The sequence below is a fragment of the Ictalurus punctatus genome, chromosome 23 (genome assembly GCF_001660625.3).
Source record: "Ictalurus punctatus breed USDA103 chromosome 23, Coco_2.0, whole genome shotgun sequence".
Lineage (NCBI taxonomy): Eukaryota > Metazoa > Chordata > Actinopteri > Siluriformes > Ictaluridae > Ictalurus > Ictalurus punctatus.
Genome location: NC_030438.2, coordinates 7,637,935 through 7,653,745, shown reverse-complemented (window position 1 = coordinate 7,653,745; position 15,811 = coordinate 7,637,935). Strand labels below are relative to the sequence as shown.

Sequence of the window (15,811 nt, the reverse complement as noted above, 5' to 3'; positions counted from 1 at the left end):
ACACATGGCTAAAAGCAATAAATCTGACATATAAATATATTTCCAATGGATGTGGAGGGGCGTTAAATTTCCTTTTGGGCTCAAAAGGAAACAACGGGAGGCTGCATTCTAGGCGTTGAAAAAATTAATAATTAATTTACTGGAGTGAATCACTGGGGGTAAGTTTGAGCGAATTAGCTCGAAACTTTTTTGACAGACTAGCTCTGCTAAAGATCCATAAATAGAACTAAGATGGCTGCTGCCTTCTGCACCTGTCAGCGCTGGCTTGAGATGGATGCGGTCATTATCCTTAATAACATCATTCTCAAGATGAATTCACTTTTTTTCTTGTTGTTTGGCTCTATTATCCCTAGGGTTCTTCCACAAAACTAAAGAGTAATTACCTTTTACCTTTACCTTACTTTCACGGCAATAACTTCTGCTTTTTTTATCCTGCAGAACAATAAAGAAAGATCTTGCATCAGACTTGTCTCTTGTAATTGCTAAGTTGTGAGTGGAAGTGTTCCTAGGAACAAAATGCGTGTGGCATTTACGCACAATAGGTTGCGTGCTATTAAAAAGACAGCCTTCCACTGAAAAAGGGGAAAACAATTAATACATTCCATGATTTATTCCTTTCATCAGGCGAGTCTGGAAAGCTGGGTGGAGGCTCAGGAACACTCGGTTGACATTCTGAGGGCATTTATGAGGCAGCTCAGGTCAAGATGCTCCATCTTCATGCCTCCTTCCTCGACCAGACTGAATGAACACGCAAGGGAAAGACAGCGGCGGAACACAGCAATGACGTCGTCCTGCTCCTCTGCATCTGTAATGAATCTCAGCGGCCCAGGCTGTTCTCTCACTCAATGACTGACAAGCCGCAAAGTTTGCCAAGACTTTCCATTCCAATGTTGATAAGTGCTCTTTCAGTATAGTCAAGCCTTAAGTGACTTGAATAATTTATAACCTCCATCAGTGAACACTTGTTCTGCAGAATTAATATAGCATGAATTACTTTGTTCTCCTATGTGCAAGAAAAACACGCCTAAATTTTGATCCTAATCTCTAACCTTAACCTTGAACTCGACCCATAAACTAGTAACAAGCACCGTCACGGAACTATTAATAGTAATAATGTTTTATTTATATAGTGCCTTTCTCAAAATTGAGGTCACTTAATTTCCAACAATGTCGTGAAGCCAAACACATCAAACACTTACACAGCAAGACTGCGAGTGATGTAAATAGAGAGCGAGCTATGGTCAACTTCAGAATTACTGGCACCCTTTAAGAGAGTGGGCAAAAGGATTGTATAAAATGAATAGTTTTGTGGCATGTGACCGTCCTAAACATGTTTCAAATTTGCTTTAAATGTCTAGTTGCTTTTGACCAAATATGAGGTTGCAATATTGTAAAACTCCTTAATTATCCATCACCATAATGAACACAAAAGAAGTAATTGAAATAATTCAAGAGTTCACTGTAGTGTACAGAAAAGATCAGATCCTCTTAGTTATAGATCAGAGCGTTATAGCAGTGATGGGAAAAAAAAGCTTTTTAGATTTGTGATTTGAAACTGGATATAGATGAGATTTCACTGAGGTGCTATGGAAGTTCATCCATCCATTCATTCATTCATTCATCTTTAGTAATGTTTTATTTTGGTCAGGGTCGCTGTGGATCCCTGGAAACCGAACATAAGACAGGAGAATTCACCCTGCATGCGACACCAGTCCATGCACATACACCCCTATTCACACACTGATTCACACCTAGGGGCAATTTATTTGTAGTCAATCCATGTACCAGCATGTTTAGGGCAGTGGGAGGAAAACTGAGAACTCGGATGAAACCCACATGGACATGTGGAAACCATGCGTAGAAACGCCTCTGAACTCATTGGCGTGACACTTAAGAACTTGACAGCCATACGGGTAAAATCTAGATGACCTTAATGAAGAAGTGGGGTTTGTATAGAAGTAAAGATCTCTAGATGAGTTATATTAATCTGGCCAGTTCATTCTGTAATGTAAGAGAAATATGCCTATTAATCTGACAAACTATATACAGACAAAAGCATCTTCTGAGAGGGTGTCACACATCTTCAATCTAAAAACACTTAATTAGGCTGTCTGACTTAGATCAGGTACTAATAAATCTTCACTTTGTTTCAAGGAATTAATTGCTCCAATTAAATCCACTTAAAACGTGTTTTATAAAGAGTGATGCATATTCATTCAGGGTTTGCATAAGAGATTCCAATTAAAAAGAACCCAGACAATGAAGACTTGTAGGCCTTAATATGTAATCATTGCCCTCTCTTACTAAATACGTTGTGAGAAACACATGAGTTTAAAAATCCTTCATATTTAATACATATTTTAACCTACAGAGGCCAGCATTATGTGACATGCGCAGTGCTCTCTGAGTCGATGACGTAAAATGTTTGCACTTGAGCACTCAAAAGAATTAGCTACTAGCCCCCACAGCAGGAAAAGAATCCCATACTGTCATGCTTTTGGCTGTAATTTTCTAGTTCTTGTGTGCTGTGATACAGGAGATATCTGTACATATAATCAATCCCATAAGCATCTTGTTAGTACGTTTTTTCTGTATATTCTCTTAACGTAAAGATTCCGTAAAATTAGCCTTAAACACCTTGCATACCCAAAATAAAATGAAAGCTGTTCTTGAACCATTTGGAGTACATGCATGGTTTTGGTCTCTTTTGAAAGCTGGACTTAATATTTTTACATAATTAGATAGTTTGAACCTTTGCCAGTGCAATAAGACTAATAAGATCAGTGAATGGATATGAGGCTTCATGTGAGGTGAGTTGCCTCCGTTTTGTAAGTGTTTGTTTGTATGTCGGTGGTCTGATAGAAACATTGATTGTAGCTGCTGATTGTATCTCAAAACGGTTTATATCAATCGAATCACAAGAATCTTAGCGTTCCAAAGATATGAGTACCTTCATACACATGGACGCTGTGTAGATAGCATAGATTTGCTCATAACATGGCGACAGCACGCTGGCGGGCCGTCGGAATTTTAATAGGATAAAGTATACGACAGCAAGATGACTGATAATCTCTCAAATTATTGATATTAGAATACGTTTCATCATAAACCATTAGTTTACTCCATATTCTTACCTTGAACAACAAACACTTTCGGTTGGCATAGACGTGCAAAGACGTTTCTGCACGGACACTGTCGACTTTGCCCCACTCTCCCCTCATCACCTCTTGGACCGTCTTCATTTCGATGTACATTTTGAGTAATGTCGTCTATGTTATAGCCTCCTCGCTTATTTTACGCTCAGGTTCAAACTGAAAAGGCTGAAGACATGTTTATATCGCCATAGCGTCACTGGAGATCAAGACCGTTGCAACCATTTGACATCACTACCCAGAATACATTGCGACATAAACAGCAATGGCGGCCTACGAGTGCAAGGCTTTTTATTTATTTTTATTTTTTAAGTGACATCTAGAGTGTTTATGTATAGCAGATTTATATAGCGGATGTCAGCACTAATCTAATCCATGCAAGTCTTCGTAGTCGGGGTTCCCTTTAAGATTCTAGATTCATGGCACAAATGCAGATATATGGACTCAATAAAGCCTTTAAATGTTATAATCCAATTCATATTCAGTAGTAAAAATAAAACGCACTCCAGAAATAGAGGGCAGGAAAATAGAGCTTTAATGCATGGGAAGGTGCGAAATTGAAAAAGACATTGATTCTTACTTGAACTTTTCTATACTACTTAATGAGATAGGGATGCACACACACACACACACACACAAACGCACGCACCTCGATGACTCATTCAGATTGCAAGCAAACTGCTCTCTTACGTTCATTCAGGTCCACTCGTTCTCCAGTGCGCATGCGCAAAGACTATATAAACCCAAACTCCAGTCCCTCCTCTGAAGAAGTCACCAAACTCTAAACTTGAATATCTTGAAGACAATAACTGGGGGTGAAGAGTAGTGTAGATCGCGTTTAAAAAGTTTTAAAAAGACAAATCTTCCAGAGGATATATCATTTGCGCAAACAAGGTACGCATTTTTTTTATTCAGCAAACTCTTTTTTAAAAAATGTTGTTAGTTTATTATTCTTGTGTAAAATGTATGAAGGTAATAGGATGACGAGATTTTGGCGCTTTTTTGAGTAATGAATAGTCTATAAAGGTGCCGAAGTTAGTGCGTAAAACTGTCAAGGATGGCTGCGTCCTAAATTGTACACTAAAGTACATCTAAGGTGAGTATGTGAGATGTACAGTATTATTCTGACATACTACTTAGTACTGTAGTATGCGGCTAGGACGCAGTCCAGACTCTTAAATTAAGTATATATGTGGCCAAATTTGACCATTTTTAGTTAAATAAAGGATTATATATATATATATATATATATATATATATATATATATATATATATATATATATATATATATATATATATATATATATTGTCTAACCGTTTTTGTTCATGTCACAATTAACTGAAGAATCCTTCCTGGTCGTGAATGTTTACTAGTAATGGTGGTAAATTATTTTTCAGCTCGTCCATCCAGAGGCACCTTTCCTAATATGTATATTTCACTTGGATATATTGTACCGTTAAAAAAAGATTAAAGGTAGATAGTGGGTCGGTAATTACCTTTTAGAATAAAGCGTTAAAGGTACACCACATGCACATTCTAAAGATACAAACGGTGTACGAGGTATACGGTGTATAAGGGTAACATCCCAGAGATAAATGTAGAAATTAGCACCAAAACTGTCACACCATGCTCATTAACTTTCCTCAACTTTTTTTTTAGCAAATCAAAAAATTCCACGTCAAACCGCAGCGCGCATTTGACCATAAGCGTGCGCGTAATTGTGATCGCTTTTCCTCCTGCAGAATCCCCTCGGCAATGAAGCTCCACTTTCTCGTCACGACCGCCGCAGCTCTGCTCGTTGCCTTCCCACCACGCATGAACGAGTGCCGAGCAGTGGACGGTCCAGACCGGCGAGCCTCGCTCTCCTCCCCCTCCGCCAACGCGCTCGAAGAGGAGGAAGACCAGAGGCGCACACGGCCCATTTGGGCACGGCTGGGAGAGGAATACTTCATCCGGGTGGGCAACAGAAATCAGCGCGAACGTGAATCCGAACCTGAGACGCGCCCCGAACCGGCGTCAGCGGTCTTCAAGCGCGCTCTGCAGCTCAGGCTCACGCAGCACCTGCTCCGCCAAGACCACGAGGTCGCCGAAGCGGCCCGCGAGTTGCGCGACGCCCCAGCGGAGAGACCGCGCCGCGCCGAGGAGCCGCCCATCTCCCTGGACCTGACCTTCCACCTGCTGCGGGAGGTGCTGGAGATGGCGAAGGCTGAGCAGATGGCGCAGCAGGCGCACAGCAACCGGAAAATGATGGAGATTTTCGGCAAGTAGCCTAAAATCTGACAAAGAGGATTTTTTTTTTAAATTTTATTTTACATTTAGCACAAACCATAACATCCTGTACCACAGTGCTGCTTTTCCATCCTAATGTATTTATATATTGTATTATTTATTTGTAGAAAGAAATAGGAGAATGAACATGGACACTGGTGTCACGTTCCATAATTGCTGTGCAAATGCTAAATCAAAACTGTAGCATAAAAACGACGGTACGTTACTTTTCTTTAAAAATAAATAAATAAATAAATAAAACAAAAGGAAATATTTTCAGAGTACTGTACTGAGAAGTTGATTTTATCTGGATAGACATCCAGTTTCATTGTACCTTATAAAATACACTGTAAGTTTGTTAATAAACTAATGAGCAAACAGTAATTTTCTGTTGTGCAAGAGAATGTTCTTATTTTTATATTTTTCAATAAAACATTAAAAGACATTTTTTCACTTCTTGTGTAGATTTTTGATGTATAACCATAGTTGTTAATAAACATTAATACAATTGCAAAAAAAAAAAAAAGCGAAATTCCCCAGCTCGTTCTTCCTAGTGCTTCAAAGACTCTGAGATACTGAAATATTATGAAATATTCTCTTGGCTGCTCTTGTCCAAGACATTACATGGATGACAAGAGCAAAACAACGTGACTCAGTCCTGAGTGTGTGAATACACACTTGACACATCAGAAAGATAAGCAGATACACAACCCACATCATTTTATGCACTTAGACTTTCATTTGAAGGTAAGACGTTAAATACATGGACCAGTAAATAGAAATACTTGCATATAAATGGGCTATTTTAGTATATATTTACTTTTAGGAAATCATGTCCTAAATCTTTCCTAAGTGTTCGCTGTATGGATCATTTTAACACCTCACACTTCAAAATCGCAGACAAGTCCTTTGTGAGCATATCCATGCACAATACATGCAGGAGAACGAAAATCTTTGGGGGGAAAAATTGAATTTCTGCTATACACAAAGCACTGAATTTCAGTCCCGATAAATCACATCTGGATTTGTGTAACGACGTCTCACATCATCATCTGTCATTTCAGGGCATCCTGTTCCTGACAGAACTGTCACGGTGGACTATAGAACCAAAATTCCTTCAATTTTTCTGAGGGAAAATAGAAACATCCTCTGAGTTTCTGAACATCCTTCATGGCTACTAAATAAATGCTATTGTAATTACTATATGTTCAAGCTGTGCAGGTCTCCTGAAGTCAGCATAATCAAATTAGCTGGTGTGATTCATTACGCTCTACGAAGCAACTGGAGACCTTCTGTAAGCACAAGCACTAAACTATAGTTTGCATGAGTTCTCGTGAATCTATTCCAGTCCAGTTAGACAAACCAGGACAAAGCATATCATCACTCAAACATTTGTATTCATACCAGGATTGACAAAGATGAGTAGTGCTAATAAACATCAGAACACAGGGACATGAGATCTCTGGACCTCATTCCAATCAGCGTTAAAGATTATACAGAAAGCCCATTCCATCATTTCACCCATTTCATAATGGATAGATTATGCAACAGAGTGATTATTTCAGCTCATTGTTTTCAGATCAAGCACATGAACTACCACTTCCTTAGAGTTAAGCCACATCAGCAACAGCTCTTACAAAGAAACTAAAGGTCGGGTGAAGATTACTTCCACAATAACCCGTGGAGTGTGAAGTCTCCGAACAATGAGTAGAGCTACATGTGTGGTGACATGATGTGAATAAAAGTGTGCTCAACACATCCCTAGAGTGCACAGAGAGATAACTACGTAATTAGTAATTAGCGTGAATTACTGAAACATGTTATCTTCTACATCAATGGCATTGCAAATGAGACTGAGTGTGCGTTAAGAGGAGATCTTGTCACTTATAAAATAAACAGTCTGATGGTGCCAACTTGAGTGAAAAATAAATAAATAAAAATAACACAAAAAACATCTTATATGAGCTTTCCCAAATCACTAAGATTTATTAAACTTTTCAGTTAATAAAAAAGCAGGAAATCAGCTATTTGTGAAGCATACTATTTTCAGAAGTGCTAACAGGAAATAAAAAAAAGCCCCCAGGTAAATCCAGTGTTAGAGCCAGTCAATAATAAGAGGCTCATCCACTGTCCTGCTTTCTTATTTTTGATTGGCTCACAAGACCAAAGCTTGTGAATTCACTGATTAAGTTCATCAAGATAAAATCGGCGCTCAAGCAATTCATGTCTTTCGCATCCTGTGTCCTTTCCCCTTCAGTGAATTGTCTTTTGTCTTGGATGCATTTTATTCACATTTATTCTGACTGTATTCTTTTAAAGGTAGTTTGCTCCTGTATCACCGTAGCAACAATCTACAAAAACATTGTCGATGCTATGGCCATAGATGTTGTCACTTCTGCATATTTTAAGCTTAATCACTATCCATAAATCATTAGGTTATAGGTGCCTGAACACAATACGACACAGCATCAAGCTTTTGATGGATGTATCTGTACTAGCGAAGTGGATTGAATACGTAAAAAAAAAAGAAGACAAACGTTAACCCCACCCCTAATCATCGACTTACAGTAGCTTTTGTTACTTTCCATACAAACTGAGATTCGTAAACTGTGATAAATTCTGAAGTTGAAGAGCTATGAGCTGGTGTTTTTGACAAGATTTGGAGGCAGAGGAAGTGGAGCAGGTTGGCTGCTCAGCAACAGTGTATTTGCTCCTCCTGAAGTAGCTTGTTCTTTATGGTCGTCCGTCTCTGCTCCCGCTACATCTCTATCTTCCTCTTCCTCATCCTCATCTGCAGAAAGATTGTGGGGAAAAAAACAGAGCAGACACCAACTTTAAAGATACCACGCTTTTAGTATGATCTTCTAACTCCATCAGCTGATCCAATGTTACTGGACATAAGCTAAAGCTACAGAACACATTATTACCTGTGATGAAGTTTATAGAACTTAGAGCTCCACGTTCTTTCTTGAAGTCAACAGAGTAATAGTCCATGTTCTCGTAGCCATGTTCCACTTTTTCCAAGTGGGATGTATTTGTTGCTTCGCCCATCCTTGGCCGATTCGGAAACAAACCAATCGTTTAGAATTTTTTTTTGGAGTGAAAAGGAGTGAATACAACCTCTGAAGCAAACAATTAAAAAATAGCATTTTCTGCAAATATTAACGTACAACTCCTTATATTTTTGATTAGCTTAAAAAATAGAAAAATACTTTCTTTTTTTTTGCCATGTGCAAAATCAGTACTTAGTAACATCCACTTTGGCAGACATCACAGCTTGCAAATGCCTTTTGTAGCCAGCCACGGGTCTTTCTATTCTTCTTAAATGAATTCTCACCCACTCTTCCTTGCAGAATGCTTCCAGTTCTGACATATTCTTGGGCATACACAGCACATGCACAGCGTGTTTCAGAGCCACCAACATATTTTCAATAATGTTCAAGTCAAGGGGCTGTGATGACCATTCCAAAAGCTTCAGCTTGCATTTCTTCAAGTACTTCATGGCAGATTTTGAAGTACATTTTGGATCTTGGTCTTTTTTCAGCTTCAGTTTCTTGATTGACGGTGTCACTTTAGCTTCCAGAATCTGCTGATATTTACTGAAATCCATCCTCCCATCTATCTGTTCAATGTTTCCTGTGCCACTGGCTGTCACGCAATCCCAAAGCTTAACAGAGCCGCTCCCATGGTTTAATAGTTTTCGATATGTTCTTTTCATTAAATACTGCTTTTTTTTCTCCAAACATACTGTACCTTTGGTGGTTGTGGTCAAAGAGTTCCATTTTTACTTCATCAATCCACAGCACTTGTTTCCAAAATGCCTCTGGCTTATTTAGATGTTGCTTTGCATACAGTACATCAGCAAGTAAGGTTTCCTTCTGATGACTCTTCCATGCAGATCATGTTTGTGAAAAGAATGCTGCAGATCAGAATCCTTCCTTCTTACAAGCATTTAAATTTGAAAGTTTTCTTGGTCTTCCATATCTTGCCTTGATTTCCACAGTTCCCCATAACTGCCTTTAACTGAAAGTGAAAATTGTGACCCGGAAGAGGTGTGATATCTTTTTATTGCCTTTCTCTGCTTTGTAGGCGTCAATTAGCATAATTTTCAGATCCTCAATCAGTTGTTTAGAGGAGTCCATGGTTGGGTTGGAAGGGTGTCCAAACATTTGCGCATGCCACAGTTGCTATTTTATTTATTTTTTCCTCTATTTTTTAACTGATTCAAATAGTAAGTAACTTTGCATTAACATATGCAGAACATGTTTTGATAATAGTTTGCTACAGCAGTTGTGTTTACTTCTACTTTAAAATGAGTGCCCAAATTTTGTCATACAACTGTAAATATCATATAACAATAAATACTAGCTATAAGAATAGTTGAAAGTGATATATGGTTATGTAAATGTAAAAAAATGTTTTTGTTTTTTTTTACGTGAATGGATTTACTTACTTTTGTAACAAAGGTTTTGCAGTCTGAAAAGCCAAATACAGAATAATATCAGTGCTAATGATCAATTCATCATAAAATCAAAATACTTTATTATTAGGGCATTTTCACATTTTTCCCAAACCCAATTCTGTGCACATCTGGCCGAGGGCAAATGCTGTTTCTGAACCCAGGTACGGTCCAGGTGTTTCAATTTGAAAGCTGGCCAAAATGAAAATCAGCATTTCATGTGTGTGATAGATGAAAATTGGTGTAAGAATCTTTGTAGTAAAGCCAGCTAGGTGATAATTTCAGGCACATTTTGGCTTCACTATTCAGCTGTTTTTATGTTGTTCACCATAAGTAGGTATAGGTAGTCTTAGGTCAATCTCAACACTGGTCTGGGGTTCAGTTCCCGGGGCTGGGCACTGAATCGACATGTCTGACCAGGATAAAGCAGTTACTGAAGATGAATGAATGAATGAATAAACTTGTTTCACAAAAGCAGAGAAATACATTTTGTGGAGGAGAAGAAATATATTCATATCATGAATGGTTAATCAGCGTCGTGACAAAGTACAGCAACAATAATTAAATCAATTAAATAAACATTAATAAGGACCAGAAACAAATGCGCCTATAATCTTGGTGTTCTGCAAGTGACATTAAACAGTGCGTCAAGCTGCTGTCTTAATTCGTATGAGTGAAAGCAAACTTGGGATAAACACGTCCTCTCGAGACGATACCTAAATGGTTCCTGGGTACATATTTGAATATTCCGATCAGTGTGAAAATGCCCTTAATTAGCCAGTGATAGTTTAGAACATGAAAATTACAATGTAAAATAAACTAAAGTGTCATTTCACTTACCTGTAAGAAAACAGCCATCTCTGGTTCCTCCATCGTTTGGATCCCCAACTCCACAATCTTAGTCGCGCTCTCCAGGTGATCTTCGTACTTCCTCTTGAGTCCACGGATGTAGTTCAGCTTCTCCTCCTGCATGGCTGTCACTTTGAGACTCATCTCGCTTTTTCTGTCCTCCAAGATGGCATAGAGATGGTCAAACTTCTCACACACCTGCGACTTTTGCCTCCCGCCATTCTCCTGCAAGACCAATGTGAAATGATGAAAACGATTTATACCACTATTGAATTCTCAAATCGAATTTCTCAGAAGATGTTGATTAATTTTCTGTAACTATAGTAACAGCACATTCACATTGTCACGTGCCAGATGCTCCACACAATCTAAGGTCAAAACAATAACAAAATTCTCAAATATCGTTGATACTGTGAAGTCTTCAGTAAGGAGAAGTTTATACAAAATTTTAGGAAAGAGTCTCTCGTGTCAACTCTAGTAATGATCAAGCTTTCCATCACAGAAAAGTCTACACTGCCTAGGTCATCAAAAGTCTAATCAGAAATGCTGCCTCAGTCCTACTTGCCATCTGCTTTCTCTTTCACGCAGGATTTGCGGTCAGCCATATGCACGCTCGAGAAAAAAACAAACTCTCTTTGGTTACCTTGTAAGTCATAAAGGCTCCAAGGATATGGCGATGAGAGGCTGGAAGCAGTCCAGTATCCTGTCTGCCCGTCTCATTAACTCCAATATGAGTATTTGAGAGGGTCTGTTCTCATTTTCAACATCAATAACCTGGCGAAACTCAGTACTTTTGTCAGGGTACTGGAACACACACAGTGCAACTCACCTCTATGGCCCGGCAGGTCTCCTCCAACTGACAAATGATGCCTTGGATCCTGTCGTTGTTGCCCACCATCATTGCTATGCTGTCTGTCAGCTCTGTCTGAAAATTATGGCACACATGAGCAATCACATGCATAAACATTCAGATAAATACATGGAAAATTCACACCGATAACTACAACCCAATATCGGTTTTTAATACACCATAGTTTATATTTGCAATTTTTTTGTTTTTGATGATCATGATATTAAATAGTATACAACAGTGCAGCAGTAGTGTACATGTTATGTTTTTTTCAAGAGAGCATTCAGAATATTTTTGACTGGCAATGGTCATTATTAGCCTTCACTAGTTTATTTAAAAAAAAAAAAAAAAAGAATGTAGGAATGCAGGTTTGTCTGCATGCTGATATCATATCCGCATGTCTAACCAAATCCTCAAACCATTGCACTGTGCCAGGTTGCATGCACAAAAATACCAAAAATGTACAATTCTTCAACTTTAAGCATAATTTTTATTAAGTGCTTGTTATAGGATCACAAACCGTGGAACTACACTGTCGTCTAACAGTGTCTAATGCAAACTCTTGTACCTTCTGAACTTGATATACACTTGTGAGAGGTGCCACTTCACAGTCCTGGTGAGAGCCGAACACCTTGCACATGGAGCAGGTAGGGATGCTGCAGGTCAAGCAGTAGATGTTGATCTTCTCATCCTCATGCACCTCACACACGGGCTGGTCATCTCTCCTCTCTGGAGTAGGCCTGCTGCTGTGGAATAGCACCGAGGCACTTATTGAACCCGTATGTCAAAAGGTGAACTTCTTAATAAAAAATGCACAGCTTGCACACCCTGGTGTGAAATCGTCTGTGTGTGAAAATTCCCTCAACATCGCAAAAGAACGGGAGCATAAGTCACGACATAATTAAAGGAATAACCGTGTGAGGAGTATGGGTTGCGTGATGCCAGGAAGCTCATAGGTCTTGGCCACAGAAGGCAGCTCTTTAGACCTTTAGCCTTCTGACCCACTGTGAGAAAAAAAATATTGATATTCTTTCTTAGAAAGAGGGGGTGGAGGGAGTCGAGATTATGAATATCTTTAAAGAAATAAATATATAATGCTAGTATGAAAGGCTGGTCATACAGTACCTGTATGGCAAACACAGTGTGTTAAAGTTGGACTGGAAGAACTTGAGTGTCCTTCACAGCGCCCTGACCTCAACCCCACTGAACACCTTTGGGATGAACTGGAACACTGACTGCACCCGAGACCTCCTCACCTGACATCGGTGCCTGACCTCATTAACACTCTTGTAGTTGAATGAATGAACACAAATCCCCACAGCTATGCTCCAAAATCTAGTGGAAAGCCTTCCCAGAAGAATGGAGCTTATAATAACAGCAAAGGGGGAACAACTCAGAATTAATTCCCATGGTTCTGGACCGTGATATTCAATAATCAGGCGTCCACATACTTTGGGCTACGTAGTGTATTTTTCAGTGGTGCAAAAGACCTCGATGCAGTCACATGCATTAATGTATGTGAGAGTGCATACATAATGCTTCATCATGAGACATTTTCAGCTCATCACACCTTTGAGTTACGTGAGTTGCTGCTTTTTAGTCAAGCTATTTGGGGACATGAGTAAGCACACTGCAGCTTTTATTAACCCGAGGGACTAGCTAATGAATTTCTGACGTGTCGACCCCTGCCAAGGACAACAGGAAAGAGAATATACTCAATTGTATACTCATGTGAATATATTTAATTACTCATATCAAATTTTCCAGTGTCTCAGAAAAAAAAATTCAATGTCACTTGTCGGTCACAGAGCTCATGGGGCCACCGGGAACACAAGCTCCGTGACAACTTCCTGCACAGCACAACCTCTTCAAATGCAAACATCTTCTCCATTTGAACTAGAAAGGAGTTTGACTCATAAATAATGTGAAAACGGTTAAGTGTGGAGAACAATGAAAGAGTGACGTTGGGCTAAAATGTACAGCCCAGGGGATTTCTGTTCTTAAAAGCAAAGTGTTTAAAGTGAGAGCAGGAAATACATTCTTTTAAACTTTGCATTAAAAGTGACATCAGCCAAATCTAAATAGAAATTGACAGCAGTACAAGTTAATTTAATGTACGTCTATGTTCAGTCTAATTTAGCAATCAAATAAATAAAAAAATCCAAAGTCAGAGAACTCTGAAAATATTATTCAGTATATAATTTATTTCTAGTGGATAAATACAGAGGCATCAAAATGCTACATGTATTTGTTCATATTGATCGTAATTTACGGATCTTGTTCTGGCTTCCATCACTTAATCATGCTCACCTGGTGGACTCCTGCTTGTACATATCAATGATGTTTTCCACCAAAAGATTCCTCTGCAGTCCATAGACCCCATGGCGGTCTAGAACAACCTCGTGCCTGCAGGATGGGCATCTGAAACGGCCGCCTGAACTCACTGATCCTCCTCTGGTGGAAAGGTATGGATTTGATGCCTGTTTACGTGGTGAGGAGTTGTGTCAGTAAATAAGTATTACACAATCTCATGTTCTTCATGTTGTCAAAAACATATTCTTGTACTAGAACAGAGGTTCTCTGCTCTCTCTCTCTCTCTCTCTCTCTCTCTCTCTACTCACAACACATCTGATGCAACTGCATGGACTGAATAATAATTAATAGATCATTAATAATCAGTTGGATCGGGATTATAGATTCATTATTTGCCTCTTTGGTCTGTGATTACAGAAATAAATAAAATATGGAAAAACAAGGTGGTGACACTGGATCTGATCTGACTCATCAGACTGACACTCAATTTTTGTGTGTGTGTGTTATTATTAGTTTTATATTGTAATAATTAGTCTCCAAAAACTGTAAATTTGATAAAAATGCATTACTACAATTATTTATTTATTTTAAAATTTTTTTTACAGCATTCTTAAATTCAAAACAGTCCATTATCTTTGATATAATTTTAGGAAAGTTTTTATAAGTCCTTTTTGTTTGTGGCCTGCATGTACCCTGTGATCGTTTAGGGAACAGAGGTTTTATCAGGTCATCAGAGAATGGCTAAAATTGAATATTTTATACTGAACATTTAATATTGAAATCTATATTAAAAGTGACCTTCTCAAATATGTAACCGATTAAGTCAAATCAAAAGTCAAGGGTAAATGAGTAAATACAACAAAACTTATTATTTACAGTCCACTAGAAGCCTGCTGTTATAAGAGGTATGAGTAATAACCAAATGATTAGGGTTACTATTTTATTCAAAACCTCAGACTATTTTTTTCAGGCCAGCTTCTGGAGAAAAATCAGAAAAACAAAATAAACAGACAGATAAATAAACAGACAGACAGACAGATAGATAGATAGTACCTGGAATATGTCATTTGCACATTTCCGACAGAGGTTGTGTTGGCATGGCAGAATCACTACAGGTTTTGTAAAGATTTCCAAGCAAATTGGACAAATCAGCTGCTTCTCCAAAATGTCCATGGTAAAAAACAAAAACAAAAAAACAATAATAAATAAATAAAAGATCAGAAGTAATCTATAAACTGTGATCTTTTCAGCACAGTGACTCTAAGTGATCACACTGTGAATGGTGGCGTGGTTTCCTCACTCTGTGTTTCTGACCCCACACACAGACCTGTGACTGTCACCCGGAGCCGTTTTTAGAAACACTCACGTCAGTTGCCATGTTTACTTCACCATATATGCACGCCAGGGGAAGTTGGGCTGTTGAGGAAAGACTTCGGAATTAGAAAGACAGGACATGGAGGTGATGCAAAATGGCGCAATTTATAGACAGATTCGTAGTATTATCTACTAGTACATCATGTATGGATTGTTTTACGTATTATAAACAATGCCAATCCAGTTTCAACATAGAAAAGAAAAGCTTACATTGGAGAATGCGGGCATCGATCCCGCTACCTCTCGCATGCTAAGCGAGCGCTCTACCATTTGAGCTAATTCCCCTTTGAGTGAATGCTTACGATTCCTGCTTATAATAATACACTCCTGCACCTTTTAACGTCTTACGAAACGCTCTCCGGTAAACGTAACTAACTTACTTACTGTACGCTTTTTTAAAAAAGCCAGGAACTTTGGGGTGGGACTTGGGCGTAACATTTTTTCACGTGTACTCATCCAATCAGCACGTTCAGCGCTGAAGTCCCACCCCCAAAGCTCCTGGATTTTGAAAAAGTACCACCTACCGAGTAGGGAACTTGCGAGG

General features: G+C 38.7%; 2 protein-coding genes and 1 non-coding gene across 7 annotated transcripts; 1 reads left to right on the top strand and 2 right to left on the bottom strand.

The window, feature by feature from the left end:
- The first annotated feature begins 3,932 nt into the window (after positions 1 to 3,932).
- crhb (corticotropin releasing hormone b) lies at positions 3,933 to 5,843 on the top strand. The gene is made up of 2 exons (XM_017452640.3): positions 3,933 to 4,046; positions 4,897 to 5,843. Exon 2 carries the CDS (start codon positions 4,910 to 4,912, stop codon positions 5,420 to 5,422), a length of 513 nt encoding a protein of 170 aa, XP_017308129.1. The 5' UTR covers positions 3,933 to 4,046; positions 4,897 to 4,909; the 3' UTR covers positions 5,423 to 5,843.
- A 1,535-nt stretch (positions 5,844 to 7,378) lies between these two features.
- trim55b (tripartite motif containing 55b) lies at positions 7,379 to 15,635 on the bottom strand. Of its 5 annotated transcripts, none has more exons than XM_017452634.3 (9): positions 15,478 to 15,635; positions 14,947 to 15,309; positions 13,891 to 14,060; positions 12,149 to 12,323; positions 11,560 to 11,655; positions 10,722 to 10,955; positions 9,876 to 9,898; positions 8,350 to 8,480; positions 7,379 to 8,213 (listed from the first exon to the last, which is right to left on the bottom strand). In XM_017452634.3, the coding sequence occupies exons 2-9, from the start codon at positions 15,064 to 15,066 to the stop codon at positions 8,056 to 8,058; spliced, it is 1,107 nt and encodes a 368-aa protein (XP_017308123.1). In that variant the 5' UTR covers positions 15,067 to 15,309; positions 15,478 to 15,635; the 3' UTR covers positions 7,379 to 8,055. The 5 variants fall into 5 exon arrangements, with proteins under 5 accessions (XP_017308123.1, XP_017308122.1, XP_053530947.1 ...); XM_017452633.3 differs by having other exon boundaries at positions 12,149 to 12,326; positions 15,478 to 15,634; XM_053674972.1 differs by having other exon boundaries at positions 8,350 to 8,474; positions 15,478 to 15,634.
- Positions 15,480 to 15,552, bottom strand: trnaa-agc (transfer RNA alanine (anticodon AGC)). The gene has a single exon. It is a non-coding gene; the product is annotated as a tRNA-Ala (tRNA).
- Positions 15,636 to 15,811: the final 176 nt, after the last annotated feature.